This window comes from Labrus bergylta, chromosome 3, assembly GCF_963930695.1.
Source record: "Labrus bergylta chromosome 3, fLabBer1.1, whole genome shotgun sequence".
Taxonomy (NCBI): Eukaryota; Metazoa; Chordata; class Actinopteri; order Labriformes; family Labridae; genus Labrus; species Labrus bergylta.
The window spans coordinates 12,273,389-12,289,561 of record NC_089197.1 but is presented as its reverse complement, the minus strand read 5'-3'; the positions used below and the strand labels follow the sequence as shown (position 1 = coordinate 12,289,561).

Here is a 16,173-nt window from a genome sequence, read left to right as displayed (position 1 = left end):
CCCCGTATCCTCTCAGACTGAACCCTGGGTTAAAAACACCCAGTATCCTGTCAGACTGAGCCCTGGGTTAAAAACATCAGTTTCCTCTCAGACTGAACCCTGGGTTAAAAAAAACACCAGTTTCCTCTCAGACTGAACCCTGGGTTAAAAAAAAACACCCAGTATCCTCTCAGACTGAACCCTGGGTTAAAAACACCCACTATCCTCTCAGACTGAACACTGGGTTAAAAACACCCACTATCCTCTCAGACTGAACCCTGGGTTAAAAACACCCCGTATCCTGTCAGACTGAACCCTGGGTTATAAACACCCGGTATCCTCTCAGACTGAACCCTGGGTTAAAAACACCCCGTATCCTGTCAGACTGAACCCTGGGTTAAAAACACCCGGTATCCTCTCAGACTGAACCCTGGGTTAAAAACACCCGGTATCCTCTCAGACTGAACCCTGGGTTAAAAACACCCCGTATCCTCTCAGACTGAACCCTGGGTTAAAAACACCCAGTGTCCTCTCAGACTGAACCCTGGGTTAAAAACACCCACTATCCTCTCAGACTGAACCCTGGGTTAAAAACACCCAGTATCCTGTCAGACTGAACCCTGGGTTAAAAACATCAGTTTCCTCTCAGACTGAACCCTGGGTTAAAAAAAACACCCAGTTTCCTCTCAGACTGAACCCTGGGTTAAAAAAAACACCAGTTTCCTCTCAGACTGAACACTGGGTTAAAAACACCCAGTATCCTCTCATACTGAACCCTGGGTTAAAAACACCCAGTATCCTCTCAGACTGAACCCTGGGTTAAAAACACCCAGTATCCTGTCAGACTGAACCCTGGGTTAAAAACATCAGTTTCCTCTCAGACTGAACCCTGGGTTAAAAAAAACACCAGTTTCCTCTCAGACTGAACCCTGGGTTAAAAAAAACACCAGTTTCCTCTCAGACTGAACACTGGGTTATAAACACCCAGTATCCTCTCAGACTGAACCCTGGGTTAAAAACACCCAGTATCCTCTCAGACTGAACCCTGGGTTAAAAACACCCAGTATCCTGTCAGACTGAACCCTGGGTTAAAAAAAAACACCCCGTATCCTCTCAGACTGAACCCTGGGTTAAAAAAAACACCAGTTTCCTCTCAGACTGAACACTGGGTTAAAAACACCCAGTATCCTCTCAGACTGAACCCTGGGTTAAAAACACCCACTATCCTCTCAGACTGAAACCTGAGTTAAAAACACCCAGTATCCTCTCAGACTGAACCCTGGGTTAAAAACACCCAGTATCCTGTCAGACTGAACCCTGGGTTAAAAACACCCAGTATCCTGTCAGACTGAACCCTGGGTTAAAAACACCCAGTATCCCCTCAGACTGAAACCTGGGTTAAAAACACCCAGTATCCTCTCAGACTGTACCCTGGGTTAAAAACACTCAGTATCCTCTCAGACTGAACCCTGGGTTAAAAACACCCCGTATCCTCTCAGACTGTACCCTGGGTTAAAAACACCCCGTATCCTCTCAGACTGTACCCTGGGTTAAAAACACCCAGGCTCCTCTCAGCCTGATGAAATGTGCCTGAGCTTCCCGGCCCGCTGGTCACATGATATAACTCTGCTCACTGACGAGCTAACCTGCTAGCTTCATGTCAAAGCCGCTGTCAACAGCTACACACGGACGGAGGATCCGACCATAACTTGCGAGTTTGTCACAAACCCGTCAGGTCCCTTGGCAAGTAAAGCCTTTTTTTTTTAAATTGTCTTTTGTCATGTTTTTGTTGTGAAAATGAGCTAAGCTAGTTAAGTTGAAGTTGTTGGAAGGGAGTTCCTCTCGAGTGCGGGGGTGTTAAGCTAACTATTGGCCTTGTTTGGTTTGACTATGAAGCTAATCTCACCTAAAAAAGCCTTTTGTTTATTCCTTTAATGCGCAGTGTTTGAACTAATTGATGTTGAATGCGTGTGACATTGAGATGCAGTCGATGTTTTGCTCGTGTTTACGTCATTAGGTCGCTGTATTTCTATGTAAAGCTACCAGACTGTGATGCAGGTCAACCAGCATAGTACTAACTTTGACAACGTTCAAAACAAGTCTGTGGTCAACAAACCATCTAGACAACAGGGTCCACATTGAAATAGTCAAATGCTTCATCCGCTTCGAGTCGATGTGTTTACATAACACAAGTATTGCGAAACATTGCTAACAGTGGTAGCATAAAGTGTGATAATTAACTATAAATAAATGTGCTAGTTCAGGTTTGTAAATACTGCCGTGTGTGTGTTTGTGTGTGTGTGTGTTTGTGTGTTTGTGTGTGTGTTTGTGTGTTTGTGTGTGTGTGTGTGTGTGTGTGTGTTTTAAACAATAGTCATAAAACTCATTATGAGGTTAATTAAAATATTTGAATGGAAACACAGATCTACCCTTGTCTCCTTCACAGTAGTGCTTCAACTCATTTGCCTGATTGGTTCTTTGTCAGGGCGTGTGCAGACAGGCTCCACACATGTTGCACCTGTTGCCAGTTTTGGACGAGTTACATCTACATTAGTTTTGTTTTATTGTTTGTGACCCGACATAATCCCCAGAACAACACCCCCCCCCCACCCCAACGCAAACCTGAACAGAAGTCTTCGGTGAGAAGAAGTGAAATCATCTGGGTGGGTCTGGCAGACATTGAGGTGCTGAATGTACTTCTTCTTCTTCTTCTTCTTCTTCTTCTTCCATCAGGGTGTTGGTGGGAACTTTTCATGAACTGTGGCGCTCGTGCGTCCTGAAAGCACTGACTCTTTGCTTTCACTCAAAGTTGTTGCTGAGTGTGAATATCCATTTTTGCTTCACCGAAGGGAGTTACATCCGTTGGCAATCTGAGACTTTTAGAAAGGAATGTTTCCCACCCAGTCACACTGACTTCATTTTTTACCCAAATCTTTGGTGTCCTGCAGCGGATCACCATCATTTTGTTACGTGAAACTGCCTCATTCAATGTTTCTATTGGTTTTAATTACCATTACCGGTATATTGGTTTTTAGAGGGGAGGAGACCATTATAGATCATTCCGCTCCGGGGAAAGACCTTTCACTGAAGGAGCACTATTCAGAAACTAGCAGAGTTCCCATAAACAAGCCGCGCTAACATCAGCTGCACTTTCAGCTCAAGGCCCCTCTGGATTTGCTGTCTGCTGAAGCTTCAGAGAACACTATTTAAACTATTTCATTTAGTGTAGCTCTGATTAATGTTATATTCTCACCTTTCACCTACCTCTTGCCGTCATCATGTAAAATTGAATGTTTTTCTTGCCCCTGCTCTGGACAGATGTAGCAATTATACATCCACTGTGGCGGTACAGATGTTAACCGTCAATGGTGGCAGTGTAACACGTGTCTGTAGGTTACTTTGTTGGAGCAGAAAAGAGAAACGTATTCCCTTTTTAAAAAGCTGAAATGTGATCTGAAGTCAATGTTTAGAAATAATCTCACCACAGTAGTTATATTTACACTTCCATGTCCAAAAACTTAGTCAAATTTGTCTTGGCATCACCATAACTAGTTGAATTATACAATAGTTTATCATAGGAAAAGGTAACAGCGTTTTAGCTGGTTGATGTGTTTAAGATGTGTTGAGCTGTTGAATGTTGTGGCCACCGCTGAGGCAGACTGAAAGATGTCGTGTACAGATGCTGCCTGTGACATTAATGTAAGGTAGGTTTATTGAACGAGTTGTTGAACACAATCAAAGCTTTGATGTTGTACGGTGTTATTGACTTTGTTGGTGCTGCCATTTAATTTCCAGCAGTCTATGAAAACATGCAGATGGACAAAGGTGACTGGCTGATAAGACACAGGGGAACATTGGACTTGGACAGAGAGATAGCAGCAGGGATGACATGAGGTCAGAAGCAGTGTAAAATCGTTTTTTTATTTTTTTTTTATAGACACTGAGTCAAGATTCACCCATTAAGCTGGATACCTTTGATAACTGGACCTATTGTCTGTGTAAGTGATTGTGTGGCACAAGTAAAACAAGACCGTTGTGCTGACATGACCCTTGAGATCCTTACTCTTTTTCTGTTTTGGGTTTCTCAACATGAGAACAAGACTTGTTTTTGGTTAGATGATTGACACATTTAAGGTAGGTGTAATATTGATGTTTTTTGTTTTTTTTTAAATTTATACTCTGTGTGACATTTTATTGAAAAAAAAGTCTTTAGATGAAGCAGGTCTTTGCAGATTATGATGTAATGCATTGGACCACAAGACGGTTATATTTCGATAGACTATTTTGTTTTTACTCTCTGTTGAATGGGTCTGTTTAAGTAAAAAATTGGCTGCTTAAAAAGTCCAAGAGGAAAAGGCGAGAGCAGCGCAGGCCTGTGGGGATTGAAGAGCCTCGCACATGACCAATAGTAACCTCTTGTGTTCCCTCTTTCACCCTCCCTCCCTCCTCCCCCCTCTCTCTCTCTCTCTCTGTTTTCCCTCCTGTCTCCCATTGGGCATTGTAGAAAGGGACTCGTCTTCTCTTCTACTCACTCTCTTCAAGATATCGAGTCATTAGACTTCCGCCCAATTAGCCTCAGGGGGTTTCGGCATCTTCAAGAATCGCCAAGGAAAGCAAGTCCTCCATCAGCGCAGAGATATCGACAGACTGAGGTTGTGGACTCACATGGGCAAGATGGATGAGTGATAAATAAGACATCAACTTCAGAGGTAAGGTCAGTCCAACACTATGCCTGTCACAGAATCACTTTTGCATTTTGATTTCACTTAAAAAGGGTCTTCTTGTTACAATGTCGAGTGTAGAGAGTAGAAAATTATCTGCTACCCTTTATGAATCCCGTCAGTTTGTTGTTCTTTTTTTTTTCCCAGAAGTATTGGGGCATTACCCAGTTGAAGCTGCACCAAGTCTCATTTTAGAGTAATACTTGTCAATACTTAATAAAAGCCAGCATATTAAAATTCATTATTACCTCTTGAGTGAAAGCTTTTATCTTTGGCTGCTGCAACAATAACCACTTTACTGGTTATTCAAAAGCTTATCAGTGGTGCTTTGAAAATTACTTCCCTTCCCACTATAGGGGCTTTTGAAGTGTTCAGTTTTATTACGGGCTTTCCTCTCACTCTCTCACAAGCAGACACCTTACATCAGTGTTTGATTTCCAGGGGTTGAGAGAACAGTTAATGATTCAAGTAAAAGTAATTTATTACATTTTCTTGGACTAAATAGTGGCATCACAAACACATTCATAATAAATACTTTGTGTCAGTAGATCGATTGGTTTGGGTCAGTATATGAATTCATGATGAATGTTTCATGAACATTAATACAAAGTCCAAACATGAATCCAGATCTTCATCTTTGAGGCGATCTATATTTTAAAGGTCCAATTTTAAGTCTGTATCTCTATTTTCATCACACCTTTAAGCACCAGGTAGTCGGTGGCAAGCAGCCAAGCAAAAGCCTCGCGTTGGAATAAATGAGTAGAGTGGATATGTTTTAGATCATGGAGATAAGATGGGTGGACGGACAAATCCCTTACTTCTTAAACAATGGCATTGTGATATAGAATACTCAGGAAACACAACACAATAACTTTGCCTTCTAAAAAAAAAAAAAAGAAACACAGCGTTGACCTTTGTGCTACTAGAAGTTTTTACTGTTAAACGTGAGAAATCTGTGACTTATACAAGTGGACGTAAGGAACCTGTTATTGAAAAAGAAAACATTGTTTTTACTTAAAATGTCAGGAAGCGTTCAGTACAAATATTTTCACATCAGATGAAAGGTAAGCGAGTTGATGCAGAGTACGAGATAAAACATGGAAACTGTTTTTCATTGTGGCAGTGTGGAAGATGGTCTGAAAAAAATACCAAAACACAAAAATTCAAAATAACCAGCAATAGATTTTTTAATGTATAACGAGAAGGCAGCACAGGGCTTCTTTTAAAAAAAAAAAAAAAAAAAAAAGATTTCCAAATCATGCAGGAGTGCTGGCCCTGTCTCTATCAGGGTGATTATCACTTCCTGTGAACCAGGTACTAATAACAAGAGCCAGGTGGGAAGCTCATTTAGATTTTTACACCCTGACATTCGGAGAGCACGGCTGTATTGGGCAGAGACACTGTCGATAACATTTTGACATTAGGCTAAGCTTATCTCCGAGAGATCAAGATAAACAAAGAACAAGACTAAACTTAAAAAACGAGGAGCTCATCAGTACATTGGAGAGTTTAAAGACTGAAAAGCAACACAGGGACTGTTTTTTCCTCTTGATGTGCCATGTAGTCTAAATTATTATGGCTTTGAGTGGAGTGTTTTTTAAAGCATGAAATGACATAAATCGAACAGCTGTCAGAGATATTTCTCTTCTGTTTATACTGATGTACAGTCTCTCTGGTTTTATCACACCCATGTAGTCTGAATGCCAAATCAGTGACCAGGACTGCTTCATAGAATAATATAATATGTATAAATGTGAGTTACCTTAACTTGTAAAGCATCTGTTCATGTATTTCAACCAATGTATTTGTATTAAAGAGGGTAGACTTACCATCAGAAAACCCCCTGATAGAAGCATAGTTCTGTTATACACCACTACACCCAATTCATAAAATAGAAGTCTTTAGTACAGTGCTGTCATATTTTTCACAATAAACTTTCACATTTTTTGAGTTTTAATTATTATTTTTTTTAATTTAACTTGGCCTCACGAGAAATGACAGCAACGATGTATATTTTTAAACTGGGTGTTCTTTTATGCATGCCAGTTAAAATTATCCAGAAATCATGCATGTGCGTCTGCTGAATCAGTTTCCTGAAATGCGTCCTTATGGGGCGCATGACAAACTTTCACTTCTGCTTTCACTGCCAGTTGGCTTTTTTTGCACACGCCTGTGCGGCAACTTCTGAGCTGGTTTAGTCGTATTAAAGATCTTTCTAAGAACTAAACCACGCTGCTGCAGGAGAACATAGTTATTGCCCTTTCACCGTTGTAACCTAACCACACCCTGGTTTCTATATTTCTACAGGCTACAGCAGGTTAAAACACACTATGCATCTACATTAAGTGGTTTTAAATTCCTACCGTCTCTATCACAGGTAATCACACTGTATGTCTGTTAATGTTTATAATAACTGTAGTTACATAACTCGGGTCACAGAAGTTTCTCGTTACTGTAAAACAATTACCCCATTGTTGACTGAATACAAATAATGCAAACGGAGCAAAAAGAGGTTTATGTCATTCTTAAGTCACTTGTCCCGATCTGAGAGTAGAGCAGGACATTTTCTTAGAAAGTTCAGATTCATGATTGAGTTTCTGGTTTAAAGTTTTGTGTTAGACAGTCGGCCCTTTTCAATCCAAAGAAGCGATTATGTAGTCAGAGCTTCCTGGGGTGTGCAACAGAAGGATTGCCTTCAGGGGATTTGATTTTTTTTCTTGATGCATTTCCTAGATAATTAGCCATGATAATTGATTATGATTCTTTTTTAACCACAGGTACACGTTGATTTCGTAATGACAAGCTGCTGTGCAGAAGATGTCCACGCTGTCTGTGACTGATATCCCAGATGTTGGTCATGGTAAGAAGAGTCCTTTATGTCAAATCTAAGAGAACAGGGTTCTGTTCTCAAAGCACATGTTTTAGTCTGTCCTTCCTAAAAATACACAAACATATATTTTTTTAAAGCAGATATCAATATTTGAGATCCACAAAGGTATAAAATACTGAGTCAGTATTCATGTATGTGACTGTGTTTCTCTGTTGCATGTGAGCTTTTGGCTACAGAGACGTCAACATTTATTCTGAACACCTGTCATAATGATGGAAGGTTTTTGGGTTTTGTTTTTGAATCTGAATGTGTTTTTGTGTCCTCTGTCAGATGAGAGTAAGGTGTTTGACAGGGCCTCTGAGCTGCAGCTGGACTGCCTGGTTGAGGAGAGCAGTGGAAGCACCACAATGAAGCACGAAGGCCTGCTGTCGCTGGCTGACCTCTCGCAGCCAGATGACTTCTCTGCCCCCCCTCATAACGGCCCTGCACTGACTGAGATGAGCAGCCCTCTGCTGGTCGACCCCAGTGACATCAAGCCGGAACCAGCTGCAGGTGACACATCTGCAAGCATAGGTAGGTGAAAAGTTCTTAAAAGCTGCAGGACACAACTTTCATGTTTTTGAAACATTTGAGTCTCGTTTTGTTTAAGGAAAAAATAGATTTAACAATGTATATAAACTAAACTAAACTCTAATATATACTGTATGTATATCACACAGCCTTTTAGGAGGGAGTGGCTAGTTGTCACTCTGGTAAAAGTAGTGACTAAAACTACCGTTTGTCTTTGTTAAGGGGAAAAACAAGACATTTCCGCTACGTGTATTCTGAGAATGAAAAAACCTATGAAGTGACGGGCCTTGATTGAGGCTAGATTACTTTTATGATGTAATTTCCTTCTCATTTTTGGTCAGGGTGCATTAAAGATGGTGATCTTAGCTTTGTGTGTTACTGACATGTCTCTACAAGTATGCATGTGTGCATATTGGACCTGTTTTACAACTCCCAGAGACGAGAATAACCAGTATTTAATCCTGTTAACTTCCTCCTCGTCTCAGGCATGCATTATTCCATGTTTCAGCCCCTTTGAGGTCACAACTGTTGTGTCACAACTGACATGTGTGCAGAAGTTTCTTTTTAATTTAAATTTAGAGAATTCATTTTCATAGTAACAAACCCTTAAGCTGTTTAGCCAGTGCTTGAGTTACAATAATACAGTAACTGTACGGTAAAATATTGTATCTACCGTAACAACCCGACACATTTTGAAACAGGACTGTAGTGCCATAATTAGAGTTCTGAACCTGACAGCTGCTTTGCACTTTCTTTCTGAGAGCTTTCTTACAGTTTTTATGATGCAATTCTGTTTTTTTTCATTGTGATTTTCATGTTTGTCTTTACATTATCATTTTTACAGTCCGTCTCTATGTGCTGCCTATGAAGAGCTGCTAAACTGTTTTTCGTTGTTTTTATAGCAATGACAATAAATATATATTCTATACTAATTCAATGTATAAAACCAATTACACATATCTGAAAATGTTATTTGGAAATCAAGCAAACTTGAATGAACGGTTGGAGTGCCTTTAAAATGCCTTCATGATCATGGACGGACAATTAAGGCAAAAACATTCCATTAGATTTCACGTGTGATTTTAAAGTCTTTTCATATTCCTACCCAAAGAGAACTCCCAAAAAGCAGGAGTAAGAGGCAGGAGTAAACACTCCTACCTTTTACATTGAAGCTTTGTTTTTCTTAGTAGATAGTCTAGACTTGTGGGACAGTGTGTGCTTGACTCATACATTTGCATTGTTTATCTTGCATAATGTGCTTGCATATTTTGCATACAGATTTGTATCTACCATAGCTCTGTTTAGACAAGAGGATCTGAGATACAAACATTTTCTTTGATCATCTGAAGGAAGAAAGGCAGACATTGTCTAACCTCCAGCACACATTGAATACTTCCTGTATGTGACTTTTTACCCCAGAGAATTTCGTTGACTGTGTGGTATTCATATTAATTTCTTGTGTGTTCAGATGGTCAGCCGGTGAAGAGAAAGAAGGGACCTGCTCCAAAGATGCTTGGCAATGAGGTGTGCAGTGTATGCGGTGACAAAGCCTCTGGTTTCCACTACAATGTGTTGAGCTGTGAGGGCTGCAAGGGCTTCTTTCGACGCAGCGTCATTAAAAGTGCTCAGTACTCCTGCAAAAACAACGGACGCTGTGAAATGGACATGTATATGCGCCGCAAGTGCCAGCAGTGCCGCCTGCGCAAGTGTCGGGAAGCAGGCATGCTGGAGCAGTGTGAGTGTGTGTGTGCCAGATGAGTCAGAGATACAGAAACTTCAGATCCCACTGCATATTTTGGTTTGTGGGTTTGCAGCCAGAGTGAAAATCACGAGAGAACAAACAACATTTGAAGTCAGGGGATTGTACTTTTGTCAATATGTGCCTCCCTCTTTGACCTGTAGGTGTGCTCTCTGAGGAACAAATCCGACTGAAGAAGATGAAGAAGCAGCAGGAGGAGGAAACGGCCCGCACGTCCACAGTGGTCACCCCCACCCCACTGCAGGAAACAGCTGCACTGGATCCACAGCAGCAGGAGATGATCGAGAAGCTGGTGGCCATGCAGAAGCAATGCAACAAGAGATCTTTCCTTGACCGACCTAAAGTGACAGTAAGTCAACATCTCGGATAGATTTGGGTGGATTTTAAGCAGTTTGTTGTGTTTCATGTAATATTGACCACATGGTGAATATTGTGTTTTTTTAATATTTTTCTGGCAATTTTAATACGTCTTTGGAGGGAGTGAGGTGAACACTCACACACGAGTCAACAAGTGCACTGTGGTTTATTTTTTCTGACCAAACAGCTGCCAAGCACTCCTTGTGACGCCGACGTGTTTCTAGATTTAGTTGACATACTTCAATATATTTAAACTTTTAATTTGTTTGTGGAAGTAACAAAACATTGAGACTATAAATATGGGACATTCAATTTGACATCAATAACGGTAGTAACAGGTTATGATTTAGGTTACATGTTGAGTGAATGGGGGGGGGGGGGGGAGTTGCAGAATATGACAGTTATAGAGGAACACAGAGGATTTTCTGGCACAACTTCACCAACGACCAAGGTGAATGAAGAGTGAAAGGCTTGAAGAGTTCATAAAGATCCAGCAACACTTGTAGTACAAAGATCAACTTCATTAACCAATTTGACCTACCGGTAATTCGGTCTAATTTGTTAATAAAGCTTCAGAAGAAAATAAAGTTTCCAGACAGCCTTAGACAGCAAATTAGTTTAACAGGCTGATAATTCTGGAGTTGACTAGAGAGGGTGATGACGTTTTATAATTCAGTCGGTGAGTCGCACAGATTCCTAGAAGTTGCTTGTGTGAATCTTGAATCGGTATGTATGAGGACTTGAGTTGAGTTGAGTTTGACCATGTTATTAAAATGTCACTGAGGGTCATCTGTGGTCAATAATTGGTCAAAGCAGCCACTGCTGTTAATGTTTAACCTGAAACTACCTGTTGAATTTTAAAGGGGATTTTTTTCTTTACTCCACGCTAAACAATTCATTAATTTTTACTTTGTGTGTGTATCCAACAGCCGTGGCCACAGAGTCAGGACTTGCAGAATCGAGAAGTACGTCAGCAGAGGTTCGCCCACTTCACTGAGCTTGCAATTATGTCGGTTCAGGAGATAGTGGATTTTGCAAAGCAGCTTCCTGGTTTCCTGGAGCTCACAAGGGAGGACCAGATCGCTCTACTGAAGACATCTACCATTGAGGTTTGTCATGGTTTATCATGGGACTCTTTTTTTTTTTTTTTTTTTTTTTCTCTGTAGCCTCAGTTTGAAAAGTTTGTTTTACTTTGAAAGCCAGCCTTTGTAGCTGTACATAATTAGTTTCATGGCAACGCTTTTTAGAGATGTTTCAAGTGAGCAGCAGAAGAAAGAACAGTAGAAACATTGTCATGTATGGTAGCAAGCTCTTAAGTCTTTGCAGTTAAAAATCCACAACAGTAGATAAAGGGTAGACTTTCCTCTACAAAGCACAACTTTTGTGCTCAATGTTTTTATTCCTGCAAATCTTGAACACTAAATCAATATCTGCATATAATATTTAGCTCATAAAATGTGTTTGTCTTCCTCAGATTATGCTGCTCGAGACATCTCGGCGATACAACCCTACTATCGACAGCATAACATTTCTGAAGGATTTCAGCTATAATAAGGAGGATTTCGCCAAAGCAGGTGCAAATACTGCATTAAGTCTGTTGAATATTATAGAATATATTAATATTGTGGATCACTTCAGCTGATTGCTTGCATTGCATCTGTCTTACATGAAACAAAATAAGTTTTAATGGTCTTTTTGTTCATACCCAAGCATGGCCAAGCTATACAATTACTCCTGAGTGCTGTATGTAGTTTGCACAAAGGGTTATGTTTGTTATTTAACTTGCATATAGAAAGAATCCTTGGTTGTGTTGCCCCACTGCTTTCGATAATTATATACCCTCTGCTAAGGAATAACCTAAAGCCTACAGTGTTATTGCATCACATTTCCTTCTTTAAAGAGACGTTCTGTTTCCCTGTCTCTCAACTCTCACCTCCTCAGGGCTTCAATTCGAGTTCATTAACCCCATTTTTGAGTTCTCAAAAGGAATGAATGACTTGCATTTGGACGAGGCGGAATATGCCCTGCTCATTGCCATCAACATCTTTTCTGCAGGTCAGAATTCTTATCTGAAATCTGAATATTAAACTATAGTTGTAAGTCAAATGTATTTAGAGCTAATGCTAACATGTTCCCAAAGCAAATCAAAAGTGTAATTACAGATATCGACAAATGCCTTTTTGTTTTGTTGTGAAACTGTTTAGATCGGCCGAATGTGCAGGATCACGATCTGGTGGAGAGGTTGCAGCAGCCCTACGTGGACGCACTGCGCTCCTACATCATGATAAAGAGACCAAATGTAAGTGCCCAGCTTTTCACATAATATCTACTCCTGTGACCCACAGAATGTTATCATGACCTGGCTGACGTCATCACAACAAGCACATTGGGTCAGGGCTGAGGTTAGGTCCATTTTGTCCTGTGTGTGTGGGGGGGGGGGGGTTGTTGTTTGAAGGATAAAAGGTCATTAGAAGCACTACTTTCACTGTAAACTACTATCAAATATAGGCCAACTAAATCCGTCTCACTGTTTACATTCACCTGAATATTTCTACTTTTTAGATTTATTTCAGCAATTCATCAATTACAGATGTGGTGGATAGGGTTAGGTGTTACTTGATGGTTGGCCGTCAGCTGTAGTCTTTGTGGTGTGTTCTTGTGCAACTTTTAGGCCAAGACGTGAGGTGACGCCACAGGCGGTCTTCGTCGCCACTAGTTCTTTGACGTCTGCTTGGTGTGTCAGGGCCTTAAACACCGTCTCTCCTCCTTGTATTTAAATAAAATGTGGTTTCAATGTTTTCCTCAGGATCACTTGATGTTTCCTCGTATGCTGATGAAGCTGGTGAGCCTTCGCACACTGAGTAGTGTCCACTCGGAGCAGGTCTTTGCCCTTCGCCTCCAGGACAAGAAACTCCCCCCACTGCTCTCTGAAATCTGGGACGTCAATGAGTGACTGCAAACCTGACGTCCCACTCTGTGTCTATCTGAAGCCTGAGACAGACCTGGCATCGAGCAAGGAAGAAAAGACTCCTTTCTGCCCATCTGGTCAGGGATTGGTTATGGCGTTTGAAATGTTTTTTTCTTTTTTGGTGGGAGGAGAGACTCTAACAGACTGCTGAATGGTTTGAGTCCATGAGGACAAACATGGACACCTAGTTTTCTTTGAGCCTTGTGTTGTTCTTTGACTTGATGCAGACATGATGTTGATATTGAATCCCAGCATCAGGCTCTCTAGCCAGCTATCTTTGATTTAATATCTGTTGAAAGTTCTGTCGATCTCTAGTGCAGTTCTGAACTCATCCTCTAATAATTAGAATCCAACTTCTGAGCAGGTCTTAGCTGTGGCTGCCTCAAACGCCAGATTTTTCAGCTGCACATTGAGTTGAAATAGTCATTTCTGCAGTCGTGCAATAGGTGGAAGTAATAGCAGCGCTAAGCATGAGCAGACCCAGAGCTGCTGTTCACTTTATTGATGTTTGGGTAAAATGGTAGACCATCTGGTTGGTATTGTGCATTAGGATATGACTTGTGTTTGTTTTGGAGTAAGCGCAGAAATCGATGGGTTGGTGTAGTCGCTCAGGTAAAGTCATGTGAAGTAGACCTCTGGAAACCTGGGGTTTCTTTAATTTCTTTTGATTAGTTTTCTTCCAAGTGCATAAGGGACCCTTTTGGTCATTTGTAGATGCCCATTAACTTTCATGTAAAATTGTATATTTATTTTCATGAGCAGAATGTGTAGACTCACACATGTAAAGTATCCTTAAGATTGTACAATCACATACTAATGCACAAGAAAGTACCCCCCCCCCCCCCCCCCCCATTGAGCACCAGTACCTAAAAATAATTGGTATTTGTGTATCTCCATATTCCACAAAAAGATGAAATGTTCTGAAAAGGTCAAGTTAACATCTTAATGACAATGTTAAAAAAAAAAAAAACTAAACTGACAAAGTTGTATCCAGAGATCAAAGTAGAAAGAATTCCCTCTATTAACATGTGTTTGTCTTTATGTTCATGTAAGGTGTACATTTATTCATTTCATAACAAAGCAGTGCAGTTACTCACATATTCTGATGTGTTTTTATTCCACAAGAGTTTAGAGGAGAGAAATGTAAAAACATTGAGCAACATAGAAAATTTCACAGTCTTTATTTTTGATAATATACTGTAACAATAAACATGAGCTGAACTTCAGATGGGAAACTAGGTTAACTGAACGGTCTACCATAGTCTTTGAGTATGTTTCTCAAACAGGTATTCAACACCAACGGCTTTAACTGGTCAGACTCTGGAAAGCCTCGCTACAAACTGCACCAAAATCAACTTCAACAGGAAGCGGAGGACGACAAGAAACGAGTAGAAATAATAATAAAGTCGATGACTACAGAGATGCTGTGTTTTCCATGAATTCTCCTGTGCAGTGTAAACTTGAAATACGTAACAGATGATAAAGGAATGTCAATGCAAATCCATCACTGTGCAGCCTGTTTCTGACTGTTAGACTGTCATTATGTTGGATGTTAAATGATGTCGCCCACGACCTAACACACAACTGGTTAAAACAATTTAGCTTGTCATCCCTGGTATGAGGCACTGTGATGCTTTTCACTGTTTTCCACAAAATGTACCACAAAGCCCCCTTATTTACCAACAATTGAAAGTGAAGAAGTTGTGCAAATATTACAGAACTCACAAGTACAACAACTTCTTTATCACTTTCAGTAAGCTGTAATTAGGATGTCATTTAGGGAGTTAATGGCCTAGTAATTGTATAATATAGTTGTACACAATAAGGCATTATTGGTTGTTTTATATTGGTGATTAAAATTCAATTTGTAACTTAAATGCATACTTACAAGTAACTAGAGAAGTGTAATTATAAAGAGATAACTAACCCCTGACCATTGCACAGGAACATTTTAAGTGCAGTCAATACAGCTGTGATGTATAACAGAGAATTGAATCTGTCATGGTCTTGATTAAATCGCTAAATTAAGCAGTAGACCAGAATTCCCTGCTTCAGCATATTGACTCTTAACGTCTGTCCTCGCACACACCATAAGATCAACTATTGTAAATGGACAAACACAGCGCCACCTGTTGGTTATTTGAATTAAAATGGATGTTTTCCTCCCCAGTCTTCATTGTGGTAACAGTGACACTGTGTTCTTGAGACTGCAGAATCATCACAGAAACAATAGCATCCGGGCTGTTTTTCTTCCTCTTCCTGCAACCGTTACTTAAAGAAAACCCTGAAAAAAAACAAAAACAGAGGCTACAGACAAGTAACTGCAGTCCAGTTACACAACACAAGAGGATACACTCTGGTCTTTAGCTACCTGTTGCCTTCCCTCTCCAGATTTCAGTTTTTATTGAGGCATTTGAAAAGAGTGTTTTCTTTTTATTGATTTCCCTCCATCTTTCTAACCCTCGTGTTTAATGGTTTTCTGTTTGACTAATTGATCGATATTAAAGAAGCAGATAAATGGAGGTCTGCGCTGTATTTTGAAAACTTCTGTTGGCAATGCAAAGCTTTCTTTTAAACCATTTTAAGATTAAATGTGAGGTTTGAGTGATTTGTTTTAAGTATCCACAGCCAAACATTTACCTCGTTTAAATTGCACTTCATTTTAAAGATTAAATTACTTACAAGTGGAATTCCTTTTTTTTTTTGTGTGTGCTTTGCTCTGATCGAAAGAGCCAAAATCATCAATGTTGGCTCTTTAAGCATACATGTCATGTCCGTGCTCGAGGTTAATTGTACTGTACATACTTTGTCATCTCTGATCTCTTTGTATTCCTGTCCGCAAAGGGTGAACATGTAAACATTACAGTTGTATAGAAATGCAAACCTATTTTAATACTTGTTACTTCTTCTGTTTTGTATGAACTGTGTAAATTAAAACTAAGCTGTAGTGCTGATACGCTTGGAATCAAAATAAATTGTTTGCCTGTCA

The 16,173-nt window shown here is 40.1% G+C and overlaps 1 protein-coding gene across 4 annotated transcripts; it reads left to right on the top strand.

Annotated features, from left to right (window-relative positions):
- The first annotated feature begins 1,562 nt into the window (after positions 1-1,562).
- On the top strand, positions 1,563-16,173 carry nr1h3 (nuclear receptor subfamily 1, group H, member 3). 4 transcript variants are annotated; one of them, XM_065952695.1, is made up of 11 exons: positions 1,563-1,722; positions 4,484-4,688; positions 7,478-7,560; positions 7,861-8,103; positions 9,569-9,835; positions 10,003-10,208; positions 11,146-11,325; positions 11,691-11,790; positions 12,158-12,271; positions 12,421-12,515; positions 13,023-16,173. In XM_065952695.1, exons 3-11 carry the CDS (start codon positions 7,518-7,520, stop codon positions 13,167-13,169), a joined length of 1,395 nt encoding a protein of 464 aa, XP_065808767.1. In that variant the 5' UTR covers positions 1,563-1,722; positions 4,484-4,688; positions 7,478-7,517; the 3' UTR covers positions 13,170-16,173. The 4 variants fall into 4 exon arrangements, with proteins under 4 accessions (XP_065808767.1, XP_065808769.1, XP_020498861.1 ...); XM_065952697.1 differs by having other exon boundaries at positions 4,484-4,693; XM_020643205.3 differs by having other exon boundaries at positions 1,564-1,726.